Below are 15,064 nucleotides of genomic sequence, written 5' to 3' on the forward strand. Positions count from 1 at the left end.
GATGTATGCAGTTGCAAAGACTGAATGTATTTCATATTAAAGTTTAAAAATGTTAAAAAGGATCATTCAGATGCATATTGTCAAAGATCCCTTCTAAAAAAATATCAAATATCCACCCACTGCGAGAAACTTCAGACTCCACATTCCAACAACACATTAAGAAAGTCGTACAGTCCTGTTTCATTCAGTTAAGATCTATTTCCAAACTCAAATCTATTCTGTCACACGCCGACCTGGAAAAAGTCCCTCACGCACTGATCTTCTCTCGACTCGACTACTGCAACTCACTCCTTTCCGGTGTCAGTCATGAATCTCCCTCTCGCCTCCAACTGGTCCAGAATGCAGCAGCCAGGCTTCTTACTGGTTTTAACACACGGCATCACATCACTCCTATCCCTGCCTCCCTTCACCCGGCTCCCTGTCCGTTTTAGAAGATTTTACTGATCACTTAAAAAGCTCGTTAGGAGCCATCTCGCGCCCTTACATCCTCAGGTGGGGGCCTTCTGGTCGTTGGTTTGGAACGTCCTGCCTGAGGAGATAAGGCGTGCAGATTCAGTGACTTCTTTTAAATCACTTCTTAAAACTCACTTTTACACTTTCACTTGAAAATGCTTTTTATGCATTCATCTGTTCCTATTCCTACCATCATGTATGGCTTTTATTTTATTTATTTATCTACTTTTTAACTTACTTATTTGTCTCTTATTCATTTCATTGATCCCAACCTTTTTTTTTATCTCCATTCCTCTGATGTGATGTCTTCTTTTTATTTGTATTTTTATTTTTAATGTGTTTTATATAACCTTTTATGGTCTTTCATTGCTTTTATTTCTTCATTTATCTCTTACTTTGCATTGCTTTTTGCTCGACTGCCTTTGTTCCTGTTTTGTCACTTTTATTCTTTTACTTGCATTTATCCTTGTTGACCTTTGGTGTTTGACTCGAGTTCTTCTTGAGTTTTGTAAAGCAAAGCACTTTGTAAACATTCTGTTTTTAAAGGTGCTATATAAATAAAGGTATTATTTGTATTATTATTATTATTATTATTAAAACTATATCCACACACAGCTGCAATTCCAAGCTGCTATAGCTGTGACACTCGTTGCTTTTTTACAACTCTTGTTCAACACATCCGGGCGTTGAAAACAGTCTTTCTAACCCTGTAAGAAAAGCTCTGCTCAGAATTTCCTTTTGCAACATTCTTCAATGTTTTAAAAAGCTCCTCACTTTATGTACAAAAGGCTTAACCTCCAGCTCCACACTCTTAACATTTCTATTCTCAGCCAAGTTAACACACAGAAGTGCTTTGAAGCAGCTTATAAAAACACTTTATTCTAAAAATGAAGAAATACCTCTCATGTGTTTCTTTTCCTCCCAGGCTTGCAAGATGTCCTGCCAGAGTTCCTGCGTGGGCGTTTCGTGGAGGCAGCCCTGAGCTATGTGGCGTGCAACTCGGAGGGCGAGCTGCTCTGCCGCAGCAATGACTGCTGGTGCAGGTGCTCGCCCCGCTTCCCGGAATGCAACTGTCCCTTCGCTGACATCAAGGTCATGGAGGAGAACCTGGAGAAGAGCAAAGAGGCTTGGAGCAGCTTCAACCAGGAGTTCGTGGAGTCAGGTACGGGCTTAAATGGCTGATGTGAAACTCGCTGGGTTGGCGAGTTTTACAGTCTTTAATTAACCCATCGAGCATGTCTTTGGACTGTGCAGAGTACCTGGAGGGAACACTAAGGGGGGAATCACTAAAGGGTCGCACGGCTTTTGCGCCTGCTAATCCTGTACATATGACATAAAAAGACCCAGCCTCGACCCCGGCACACGGGCACACTCCGTCCACATGTTTGGAGACGTTAGGACGGGGATATATTATAAGGACGAGCTGCTGTTGCGTGCCCGTTTAAAAACATGAAGCTACGTTACAGACAGCTTGTAAACACCTGTCGAGTCTGGACTTCACAATAAACTGTTAAAAGAGCTGCCCCCTCCTCTCCCTGCTCACCGTCGATCTGTGCAAAACTAATGCCTGAGAGCGCAGCAGCGCACAGCAGAGAGCGGAGGTGCAGACAGCTTCTGCAGAACTTTATGGGCATGTTTGCGCTTGAATATCATCAGTGCAATTTGCTTTGTGAATCGGACCCTGACACGGAGCAGATTTATGGAGCTATCAGCAGTCGCAATTCATTCTTAGTGAATTCCCCCCTGAATGCGCAGGGAGAACATACAAGGTCCACACAGAAAGGCCCCCTATGACTGAATCAGGATTTGAACTAGGAACCTTCTTGCTGTGAGGCGACAGCTCTAACCACTCCACCACCATGCAGCCCTACTTTAACTATAACATGTTAGTAGATTGTTTTTTAATGCCTTGAAAAACTTAAAGGGTCAACTCGACCTTTTTATCAGTAATTTACTGAAATTTGAAACGCAGGAGTTTTTCATTAGTTGTTTTTACTTGAGGTTCAGACAATAAAATAGCGGATTAAATGGCTAGGGTTATTATCCCGACTGTGTTACCGTTAGATACGAGAGCAGAGCAGTGGACAGCTGGACAGGGACCATGTTGTATAAGATTGTTCAGCTACAGATGCAGCAGGTGGGATGGTGATGATTTATAGCTCCGAGCTGGATGCAGTTCATTCTCAATAACACTCTGCTTTTACAGCGTGTACCTGTGAAGTGCTGCTCTAGCTGTGTTCGCAATCACTTGTGATATTAACTGACAAATAGAGAGCAGTCAGTGATGATGGGCTGTAACACAACAGGATTACAGATCATTTGTTTCTGAGCTTCTGCATAAAGACACATTATATAAAAGCCTGATATATGAGCATCTAAAAACTTTAGTATGCTATATTTTTCATGTTTTATAGTGACTGAGACTGTTGTGTGTTTTATGGGAGAAAACTCTTGCAGGGCTGTTGTTCAGAGCAGTGCCACACTTTTAACTGACTGTGTCTGGATCAGAGTTTAGGCGTGTTTGTGTCACACAAGATCAGAATGAGAAAGGAACTGAATACGGTATCTCTCGGCTCACAACACCTGCAACTTTCTAATCAAGGCCATGTCGCTTTGCTGAACTGTGGCCTCAGGTTACAATGATGGGACAATGAATGGTAAACGCTTAAACACAAGTGGAGTCATAGACTTGGTGAACTCAGTAGGCTGCTGTCTATAAAGACACATTTAACCTTCTTTCCCACCGGTCAAAAAACCTGCTAACATCCGGCTTTTTTGCTTAGTAGGGAAGGTTACAATCGGCATTCAGACCCGGGTAATTATCGCCTCGGCTCCGATAGGCGTTTATGGAAACAAAACCTGTGTCGACACACTAATCCCCGCCCCCTTTCTGCCGCACTGCTATGCTCCGTCGGTAACTTCTGCGACTCCTCGTCATCTCAGCTACATATGCAGCCCGTCTCCGTCCGAGCAGCACTCGAACATCGTTCCAAATTTGTCAGCGCCGAGTTTGATAAACAGACTGAATGAGTAATAGATACAATAGAGACCTAACCACAGTAACATCTTCACTGTTTACTAACCCTGTCTCGGGCGCGTTTGTGACGTCAGACGGTGATTCAGCAGAAAAGAGGCCGACAGGAGTATACTTCATTGGCGATGGGAAAAGAGACAATCGGCATCTATAGGCGGGTCTTCCCGGGTCTGAAAAACCTGCGTAAACGCGCTAATTTTGGAAGGAAAGGGGTATAAGTTTAGCTTGCTAACATTAGCCATCACAAACTACTTGTCATATGAGACCAAGAAAGGTGAAGCCGTGAAACCCTCATTTTAATTAATTCAACATTTCAAGAGGGAAATCATGTGATTTCTTGTTTTACACATAATCATGGAAGAAGTGGTATCTTCTTTTTATACAAATAATTCTGTTTTTACAGCCTGCAACTTTGGTTGCTCTTGGCTAGCACAGGCCTGAGCTTCTCATTAGCAACTGAACCATCAGCACACCAAAGCTAAGTCAAAGGAAACAAGTGATTAAAGAAAGAACATGAACATAGAGGTTGGGACAGTGACTGGCCATCTTCTGCAGTTGTAGCAACAATGCTTGCTTTACTGTAGTACATTTATAATAATAATATAATAAAGGAAGAGGCGCTGTAGTGATTTAAGCAGCGGTGGGATATAGACAGATACTTTTTTCAGGCTGAGAGTAATGATGTCAGGATACATTATTTGGATTATGTTGAAACTGTGCGGAGGCTTTTTCTCCTCATGTGAAATATAACTTCACAGCAGTTTCTGAAAGTGGATGTTAAACTAAAGTTAATTTTAATATTGTCTCAACTTCCTCATTCTCTAAAAACACACAACTTTTGACGACATTATTAACAAGTGAAACTCAGCCTGTAATCATTCTTCGGCTCACTTTTTGAAAGAGCAGAATTATTGGACTCGATGTGGGACAAAGTTTAGAGCCGGTAGTGTAAAAGTTGTATTTCATCACACTGAGGCCCCATCAGGTGTAAAGTCAGTCTCACTTTTGATAAATCGATTTCCACCGAGCCAGACAGCTTTATCGACACCATTCATCACAGAGAGTGAGACACAGGTGTGTGATGTAATGGCAGCAGTGATGCAGAACAGTTCGGGCGTCTTTTGCTACATCTCCACACATCACCAGCTCACTCCTTAATGACTTGGAAGGCGTAGGCGGGATTTAATTGGAGGCAGGTTTCTGGCAGCTTTCGCTTTACCTTTGTGGGTGTTTCCCTGCTGAGTTCAGGTGTGTGCGCCGCCATGTATTAGGAGAAATGCTTAGTGAGTGACATAACAGAGGTAAACAGCATCGCTGTGCATTCACTTAGCCCCTCTTTGACAGCACCTGACTTTGCAAAGTTGCCTTTTTGCTGCATGTTAAATCTTTAAAAAGACGCACTGACGGTGTATTGAGAGAAGAGACGGGGACGTGTTATTTCCAGGCCTTTCTTGTTCCGCTGACGTTATGGTTTTTGTCAGGAGCTTAACTTTGAGCTGTTTGTCATAAAAAACGAGGCCTTCAGTACTTTCAGAGGTTCATGCGTTTCAATGAGCTAAAAATATCATGGTTGAGGACAGACAGATACTGTACACCCGCGGGCGTGTTTTTAGGGGATTATCCAATTTTTATCTAATTTTAAGGAGCGCACACAATCCACTTACACAGTCACACACTTACCCAGACTCACACAAGGCGAGCTGAGATGAAAAATGAATGCATATGAGAGGAAGATAATCGCAAATATTGTTTGACTTTCAGAGTGTCCCCTCCCTCGGTCTTACTATCTCTTCCTCTCTTTTCACACACACACACACACACACACACACACACACACACACACGCACACTCGGTCACAGTGGTGTCTAGCTTCTGGGGGTGCCCAGAAACTTGGGCTGAATCTCGTCTGCTGGGATGGCCTGATAAATTTATTGTGGCGAGGGGAAAACAACTGCGAGGATTGTGTGTGAGTGTGTGGGAGAGAGATTGTTTTGTGTGTGTGTGTGTGTGTGTGACAGAGAGAGACAGAAGGAGGACAAGGAACAGGCTAAATTATTGTGTGTGAGAGGAAAGAGGAGAAGAATGCCCTCAAACCTCAGCCACTCACCATTTCCTCAGCTGAAGATCCAAAGCTAGCTTGATAGCTAGCTGCACACACACATACATACAAATGACAGGAGCTCTCTGCTGGGAGGTTTTTCTTTGCTTTAGCTGTGTGAGAGATCTCCGGTGCGGTTGGGGAGGCAAGATGTCCTGCGAAGGTGTGAATAAGTTGTGTCTGGAACATCACACCTTTGGGTTCGTGAAATTGGAAAACACAGCCAGCTTCAGGGCTGAGCAGCAGACTTCCTAATACCTGGGTCTATCCAGTGAGGAGGAAATAACATTCCAAACACAGTGCTGTTGTTTTTATTTCTGTTGTCACAGACTTCAAGTAAAGGGAGCACACTTTTTATCATTGGTCTGGATATGATCCTGTATGCCGTGTGAGGTTTACATTTTAACTCAGCTTCTTGGAAAGTCACTCAAAAATGTACTTCAACAAACTTTAGGTGTAATAGTTAATAAATAGATTGCGGGGGCACACTTCCAAGATATCCAGACAGTGCTGCATGTGTGACGTCCACGGTTGGCTCCGGTTGTAACTCCTGATTTTCCTGGCTGACGGTCGCTTTCCTCTTTAGACTGTTTGCCTTCATCTGAGGATCCAACTTGTTTCTTTTTCTTTGGATTTTCACTTATTGTTGAAGTTGTATCTGTAGTCATCGACCTTTTCTTTGTATGTTCAGGCCTTGTTGGCATTTCTAAAGATACTTATTTTGCCTCAGTTAACGACAGGAGAGTCTGAATCTGACTGCATCTCGCTCACATTAAGGTAAATAGTTCATGCTATGTCGGATGTAACAACATGCTGAGCCCCTCAGCAAGGCTCTGAAATTCATCGTCTAGAAGATCTCAGTTTCATTCTATTTGGCGGCACCTTATGGCGATAAACGGCAACATCGACATCTACGGTTGGCTTCCTATGTTATGGTTGTAACTCTTGATTTTCTCACTGACGGTCGCTTTACTCTTTAGACTGTTTGCCTTCATCTGAGCGTCGAGTTTGTTTCTTTTTCTTTGGATTTCCACTTATTGTTGAAGTTGTATCTGTAGTCATCCATCTTTTCTTTGTTTGTTCAGCCATATTAGATTACTCTTTACTCGCAACACCTGCAGAGACAGGAAAAGGAGCCACTTAGCTCTGCCTACCCTCTTTGGCAGACCAACCACTGCTGGCTGATGGAAAACGCGCCACTAACTGGGCGCCGCTTGTGATTTTTTTCCACCCAGTCTGTAATACTGCAAATGCAAAGGCTTTCATTAGTGGGCCATAGGCTCAGTCACCATTGTGTTACCTCATTCAGAGATAGATAGTGACTTAACAAACATTTATTTACATAAAAATAAATCTTCGAGGTTATCACTTTAACACAAGAAGACCAAAACCTACAACGTGTTATTCTTTCTTTCAGTGTCTCTGAGCCCGCTCACTTCTACTGAGGCAAACTTTATTTTATCTGCAGTATAATTTGTGCTGTAGTCAATTTGTAGGACTGACTACAAATAAAATACAGATGTTCACCCTAATAAAGCAATAAAATCACAACTAGAGGAGCTGCAAGTATCAGTGGATGAGGTTCCTTTTTTAACTCACACAAAGCAACATTGTGGTCACCATGCTGATGCTCACCATGCTGATCTCTGACCTTCAGTGAAGACATGGACTGGCTTATATAAGCGAAACAAACATATTGAGGTTTCTTTACCAACGTGAGATCAGTAAAGAAGACCAGGTGCAGATGAACAGAGAGATTAAAAACGATGGAAGCAGTTTGAATAAAAGTCGAGCCTTTTTTGAAACACTTGCAAACAGCTCGCTCAGCCAATAGATGGCCTTATTAGAGCATTCATCACAGTCGCTCACAGTGGAGGTTTAATTTGTCGGACAAAAAAAAAAAGCTCAAAGCATCGCAAATTTTTGTGCAACTTTTTTTAAAAAGCTGCCACGAAATCTGGCAATTTTGGCCGCAACAATCAGAGAAAATGCCTGGAGGGACTGATTTAATGTGCCTGACTAGTGAATGGAATTTGCAACCCACCTGCCAAGTGTTTTTTTTTTGTTGCTGCGCTAATACTTGTGACAGAAAATAATAAAAACAACAGTATTGAGCTCTAGCAGCAAGAATCACTGCCCTAAATATTTCTCACTTTACACTCGCAGCAGTAAAGAAGTGCCCATTGAGGCATCACAATGGATCAGCAACAGTCCAGTGGCCTGTGCTAAGGGATGCTAATTAAGGGTTAGAATTAGCATACCAATAGCATGTTTCACCCAACAACCAAACCATTAAACTGTATCTCTGGGATATGACCTCAGCTGATGTGAGGGAGCTGACGTGAGCAATGTGAGTTCTCAGCCACCACACATGTAGCAGAGAGTGAGGAGTGAGGTTGGAACTGACCTCACTAATGAGGTGACTCATACATGAAACATAAGGCGGAGCTTCTGTGGTAATTGAGATTCAATTCCCCGCTCTGAGGGTGGGTAGGAGGCAGTGTTAACCCCCCGCTGAGAGAGCGACAGAGCCAGGAAGGAGGAAGAGTCATTTTTTTTAAAGGGAGACTTTCATCTTCTGCTGTGAACGGTTCGTGTTGGTCAAATGGGGGGCCGATATACCACTACAGCCTGGAAATATTTCTAGAAATAGTAAAAATGCATTTATGAGATCAAAGTTTAAAGACCGTGGAGGCTTGGCAGAACACGTTTTGATTGACACATTAGCCGAGAGGCCTCCTATTTGTTCTTAAAGCTATGGATCGCTATGTAGTCATCGACCTTTTCTTTGTTTGTTCAGCCATAGTCGATTACCATTTTACCGCACCAGACAGCCAGTCCGTAATACTGTAAACATGCAACGGCTTTCATCAGTGGGCTCAATCACCGTTGTGTTACCTCATTCGGCAATAGATAGTGACTTAAAGTTGACGTTTGGTATTTTTAAACCTGGGCCCTAGTTTGACAAATTTGGGTGTTGAAATGACTCATAGGAACAAAAACGTTTGGAATCGGTCCAGTAGATAGCCTCCGCCGTAGGCTGCAACATCCACTATAGGGCAATTGCACCCGATCAAAGTACATCCACTAAAAGTGCTTGTTTTTACCACTGACAGGCTCAGATTGTTAATCCAGGTGTCCGACAACATAACGGAAATTATCCCTACAAAGATCATTTTGTGTAAAATACCAAACTTCTCCTTTAACAGACATTTATTTAAATGAAAATCTCTATACAAAGATTTGTGGCAGTGATTTATTTTGTGTTTATTTAACCTCCAACTGTTACATAACATTGTTGGAATCCAAGGAACCAGTGAGCATTTATTGCTTGAGTGAACACTATAAACTCTGGCCTATGAAACAAAAAGTCATAGTGGATGTGATATATCACTGTGCCTATGATATCTCAATAAATCGCGATATATTGAATTGTAACTCCTGTATCACTATAACTATCAGAATGCCAGAAATCCTGATCATAAATGTGTACTCTCTCTCTCTCTCTCTCTCTCTCTCTCTCTCTCCCTCTCTCTCTCTCTCTCTCTCTCTCTCTCCGTACACATCCTCTCATGGTTTCTTCACCTTGTCTGTTCTGCTTTGTTCTGCAGTTGTCTAATTGTCTCTCTTCCTCCATTATGTTAATTTAAAAGCATCCCTGCAAGCCACCAACAATCTGTTTGATACTGCGTGCAACCTACAAATAGTCCTGGCGTGGATTCCTCTTAACGCTATCAGGACCCTGCTGCTTTGAATATCTGCCCATTGCCGCCTTTCTGTCCGTCAAAAAGCACCCTGTCTGCTGGTGTAGATGTAGCACTTCCTGGATTTGTCAGAACAACAAAAGGAGGGATTATTTTAGTCCCAGTTAAAAATTCTGTCTTTTCTTTGCTTCTTCTTTATTTCTTTCATTTGTCTTTTCTCTCTCTTGCCCTCCATTTGTCTGTCCGTACTTCTTTCTTGTTTTACAGTAGGCGCCCCAACCTTAATCTTTCTTCTGACATGTGTTACAGTTGTTGTCAGCATCGTTTCTCGTTATGAGTGAAGGAAACATGAGAATGGGCTCATACATTCTGGTTTAAGGGTTTAACTGCAGTCCAGGGAGCCTCAACAACATGCCATTGTTTTGAATTCATGGTTCAGAATGATCTTTCCCTGAGAGGTTTATTTATCTGGATATACTATTTAGATTACAGAGACGACATCTGTCAATTCATGCTTGAAATAAAACAAATATTGAGCTCATTATTTGTTATTCATTCATTTGACTTAAAAACATAAAGTGAGGATCTTGGAAAGCAGACGGCTCTTTGAGTGCAGACAGACAAGGAGATCTGCATCGATGAATCACAGCTAATCTAAAGGACAAAAAGGAAACTCAAGAGTGGAATAGTACAATGAATATCAGGGCCTGTTAAAGTCTGTTAATGATATCTTCCTCCAGTAACTCAGTGGGAAGCTGGTTCTGTTTCTGTATTTAAAAGCCTTCAGATGCTGGCTTTGAACAAAGAGCCAAGCTATGTTAATTATGTGCTTTTCTCATAATTAAAGCTGGCAGTAAGAATGGGCAGGGATGTCATTTTATTTGGACGATGTACTAATTCAAAGTTACGAGAGCATCCTGAAGTGTATAAAGGAGCTGTTATGTAAGGAGGACTGTACAGCCAGCAGAAACAAAGCCTGATAGGGTGAGCAGGAGCGCAGTGAGAAGCAGAAGGTGCCGTCCCAACATGTCAACCATAATCTCCTGCTCAAACTTTACTGAAGAAATCAGCGTTGGTGCTTGCTTGTTTTTTCCTGTTCAAACAAAGAGTGTCCTGGTTACCTTGTAGACCACAACGAGTTTTGTTGAGTGATAATGGTGTTAAATAACTGTGGCCGGCTCCGGTGAATGTAAACATCAACACATTCGCAACACTGAAGCTGTGTCCCAATCCACGGGCTGCAGCCTACGAAGGAGGCAGTCCACGGAGGATGCTCCATTCACAGCCTGCGTAGACCGTTAAAGACGAACTGAAATGAGACGGTCTGGTCTACCCTTGTGTCACGACGCGCTTCTGTGACGCAATCAACCTTCAAGCACGGCCTTCGAAGGCTGCAGCCCCTGGATTGGGACACAGCTTGAGACAGCTCAAGCTAAACAAATGCAGAATGGTCCAGCTAAGCCATTTAAATACAAAAATATAGCACAACAAATTTTCAGTGCACAGGTATTGTAGAAATCATAGAACATGGGAGAAATCACTGCCGCTGTAACTTGGCGTTTTACATATTTTTCCAGTTAAGACATTGTTGTCTGGGTTTTGTCCTGGACAAAGACTTTTGCTTTGTGTAGGATAAAGTGCCTGATAACCGCTGATTAGGTTAGGAAGAGTTCTGTAACAAGGCGTCTAAGGGGCTTCTCTTTGTGATAAATATAAGATCATTCAAAATCATCTCGGATGAGAAAGGACAGAGGCATGTTGCAAAGATCCAGCCTGTCGATGAAAGCTCCTTCCATCAGTTGTTATCAGAGGTCAAATGGAAGTTCTGTGTCTTATCAATGGCTCCTTCGGCCGCACATGTAGCTCACATGTTTACCTTTTCTCTCCAAACATAGTTTTAATCAGGGTTTTCAGGTCTGATAATTACGATTAACATTATTAGCCTTAGAACCACAACTCTGCCATGATACTTGTATTAGCTAATAAAGCCTCAGGTCCCATACGTGCATCAGCAAACACAGAGAAACACTCCCACACACATGTCCAACATTAATTCCCCTCTAATGGATTTCATGAAGCCTCAGTGAGGTCGCCCTCATCCCATCACGATGTCGTCCAGAGTATCCTGAGTGGTTAAAGATTTAGGCGTCTTCTGTTGCCAGGTTTCTGCGAGCAGAGGAGCACGTCAGAGATCACAAAGGAATTCTGTTTCTTACTGACTGAAAGGGTCAAAACACCGGAGTGAAAAGCTTTTTACAGTAAAAGTCAGGAGGCGTATTGAATGGTAACATAATTTAACTTTCAGGGTCTTGGCATTATTAGAGCAGGCCTCATCATCAAAGTGTAGTCATTTGTTAAGGGGAAATGTAACCAAAAAAGTTTGTATAACCAGCTACTGTTTGCTGCACATCATAGTTTTAAACTTAGAGTTTTCTCTTGTCCCACGTTTAGCTGTCGTTGACTGTGGGCTGATACCCCATTTTGCGACCAAATTAGTTGACATTGTTGACCTATTGATCCTTCTACTCACAATTAATGTATTATACAGAATGTAATAAGAATGTGTAGTATGAATCATATACGACTGGAATGAAACACAATTGAATGTTGTGAAATGTCTGTATTTGCTTCCATTTAAGTTTCAGTTTTGTGTGTTTTACACAATGACTGTGTATAGAGATGGATGACGCGTCTCCATCTGCTGTCATTGTACGAAATTGAAGCCAAAATAGCTTCTTGCGATGGTGACGTCATTTGGTGCCAGAGTTGCACAGTAGAGATTGGCGGGTGGGGCCACTGTAGCCACTATTACTAACCAAAACACAGATCCCTCACGTCAGCGTGTTTAACAGCAGAACAGCTTCCTGTGTTGGTCTGAGGTTAATGTTCACAGATATGGAAACTTCAATGACTGTAGTGATTGTTTTAGTTACGTCTCCTCTCGCCGTTCCTCCTCCACTCTGCTAATCCAGAACAGATCGGCTGCAGGAGCCGTATTTGTCAACAGAGCTGTCAATCATAATTTTGACAGCATCAAATAACTAATTAAAAATAAGCTTGTCAGAAAAATTAACTCTTGGACGTTAATCAGCATGATAATAACTAACTATAATGATAGAAACCATGTTTGAAAAAAATGTATTTGACGTGTATTTTGATTTTATAGTTTGACTCATGTCCCATCTGTTAACATGGAGGAGGCGGGCTTCATGACCTATACTGCAGCCAGTCAGCAGGGGCCGATAGAGATGTTTAAGCTTCACTTCTAGGGAGCTGTCATGTCGGCCATCTTTTTTATACAGTCTATGGTTTTACATAGATATATAATAAATTGTATTTGTAAAGCAGTCAGACTGTAAGAGGAACACTTTAACGGCACAAGAAGTCATTTTCTTTTAAAAGTTGCTGCCAATGGTTATAAGCAGATATGTTAATACAAATACTCCGGCACACAGCCTACACTCGCTTTAATCCAACACAGTAAAAAGGATACAACGCCACTGTGCCACCAGTAATAATAATCTTCTTGACACAGAAATCGACTGCAAGTGATGTCAGAAGACAAACTCAGCCAATAGATGGCTTTATTAGAGCGTTTGTCCCGGTCAAAGTGGATGTGTAATGTGTTACACAGAAAACCGACTCAGAACATCTCAACTTGTATCGCAACTTTTTAGTACTTTTTGTGAGAACTTTTGATGATGCTAGACATAATTATAATTAGTATCTCATTCTGTGCATTCTCGTCCTTCAGAGCAGGACTTCTTTTGTTGTTGCTTACCCTACAGATGTCAAAGTCTTAAAACTATAGGACATTGCCACATCACGTCGTGTGCAGACTGATCCTCTCTATAGGATGAACCCTTTGCTTTTCTTGCTTCAAACAGCCAGTTTTACACGTGCGGTTGCTTACACGTCTCTTTAAGTGTCTAAAATCCAGATGCTCCACTGTTTATCTGCCACAGCTAATTAGGCCACAGCTAATTAGGCAAGTATAAAACCAGCATATTTGAGGAGAACGTAATTGCAGAATGTTTGTCCTGTTATTTTGTACTGCTCATTGTTGTAACGCACACACACCTCATCAGATCTTTTAAACTGTGTTTTTTCTGCTGATGCTGACGTCCGTTTTGTGTATTGTGCAACAAACTTAACTTCAGTTCCACAATAATCACACTGCATGAGTTTGACATCGGTCCAAAGCTCGTTCAGAAGCTTTTTGGTTCCTTTGTCTCTACTTTTGCTTCACAGCAAATCCTGCAAATTATACTCAGCTGCTGGACACTGTTGGAGAGTCGAGTGGTAAAAGCATTAAATTAAGGGCCTGGTCCATGTAATAATAACAATTAAGTATGTGGAGTGAGACACACACACACACACACACACACAGAGGTTACCAGACAGCAGAATAGCATAGAGATATGTCTGTGGCTCAGTGGTAGAGTCGGTCATCTCTCAATCGTTGGGTTGGGGGTACGATTTCTGACTGCTTCCTGATTGCTCCCGAAGGCCCAGCTCTGGGTGTATGGATGCCCATAGATCCTGATCTGGAATTGGCACTGAGGCCTTTGCCATCAGTGTGTGAATGTGACATGAAGTATAAAAGCGCGAGTGGCTGGAAGACTCGAAACGCTGTCAGTGCCGTTCATTTACAATTTAACCATTATGCTACTCAGAAAGTTAAATACAAGACATTCATAAAGTTGTATCTTTTTTCAATAACAATAACATCTCTAAAACAAATATGTTTATTTACATGTTTGCTTTAAAGTAATAATCTCGAAGATTTTCATTTAAATAAATGTCTGTTAAGTCTCTATCTATCGCCAAATGAGGCAACACAATGGTGATTGAGCCTATGGCCCACTGATGAAAGCCTTTACATTTGCAGTATTACAGACTGGGTGTCTGTGGCGACTTTAACGGAAAAAATCACAAGCGGCGCCAGTTAGTGACGCGTTTTCCATCAGCCAGCAGTGGTTGGTCTGCCAGAGAGGGTAGGTGGAGCTAAGCGGCTGCTTTTCCGCTCTCTGCAAGTGTTGCAAGTAAACAGTAATCTACTATGGCTGAACAAACAAAGAAAAGATGGATGACTACAGATACAACTTCAAAAATAATTGAAAATCCAAAGAAAAAGAAACAAATTTGACGCTCAGATGAAGGCAAACAGTCTGAAAAGGAAAGCGACCGTAAGCAAGGAAAATCAAGAGTTACAACTGGAACAAATGGAGTCAACCGTAGACGTCTGATTAAATTGGGAAGTGTCCTCCCGCAATTGCTGTATATCGCCATTAGGGGGCACCCAAGAGAATGAACCAGAAATCTTCAAGAATGACGTGGATTTAAGAATTGATCTGAACATTTACCCAGCAGAAAGTAAATACGATGCAATGTTAGACAATGGTATGAGGTGGTAAAAAGCTACAGTGGATGTTGGAAAACTTTGTTGAAAACTATTTTGATAAAACTAAAAACTAAATTTTGTGCACCATTTTCTCCAGATCAGCATAATACTTGTTCCTTTTCAGTAAATACTCATTTTCTGTGCTAATCTGCCAAATTAAAATGTAAAAGATGTAGTTGTATGTTTAGGTCGGCTGAGCTAAATGTTTGCTATTCATTGATTTATTTATTTTTTCCCATGGCTAGGTGTTCTGTGTAATTTTCAAGTTATTTATTTCTCTAATGTACATTTGTGCTTTAATGAACACCGCATTTATCCTTTGACCAACAAAAAAAAAGAAAAAGAGGCCATGAGGGAGTTGGCCTAATTTT

At 41.7% G+C, this 15,064-nt stretch overlaps 1 protein-coding gene across 1 annotated transcript in view; it reads left to right on the forward strand.

The window, feature by feature from the left end:
- brinp2 (bone morphogenetic protein/retinoic acid inducible neural-specific 2) overlaps positions 1 to 15,064 on the forward strand; it is a 239,961-nt gene that overhangs the window by 185,033 nt on the left and 39,864 nt on the right. The window contains exon 6 of the mRNA XM_069685311.1: positions 1,379 to 1,615. Coding sequence (XP_069541412.1) covers positions 1,379 to 1,615 — 237 coding nt within the window. The remainder of the gene's footprint in view (positions 1 to 1,378; positions 1,616 to 15,064) is intronic.

This window comes from Semicossyphus pulcher, unplaced genomic scaffold (assembly GCF_022749685.1).
Source record: "Semicossyphus pulcher isolate SPU_LCO1_2020_fin unplaced genomic scaffold, fSemPul1.0.p SCAF_7, whole genome shotgun sequence".
Classification (NCBI taxonomy): Eukaryota; Metazoa; Chordata; class Actinopteri; order Labriformes; family Labridae; genus Semicossyphus; species Semicossyphus pulcher.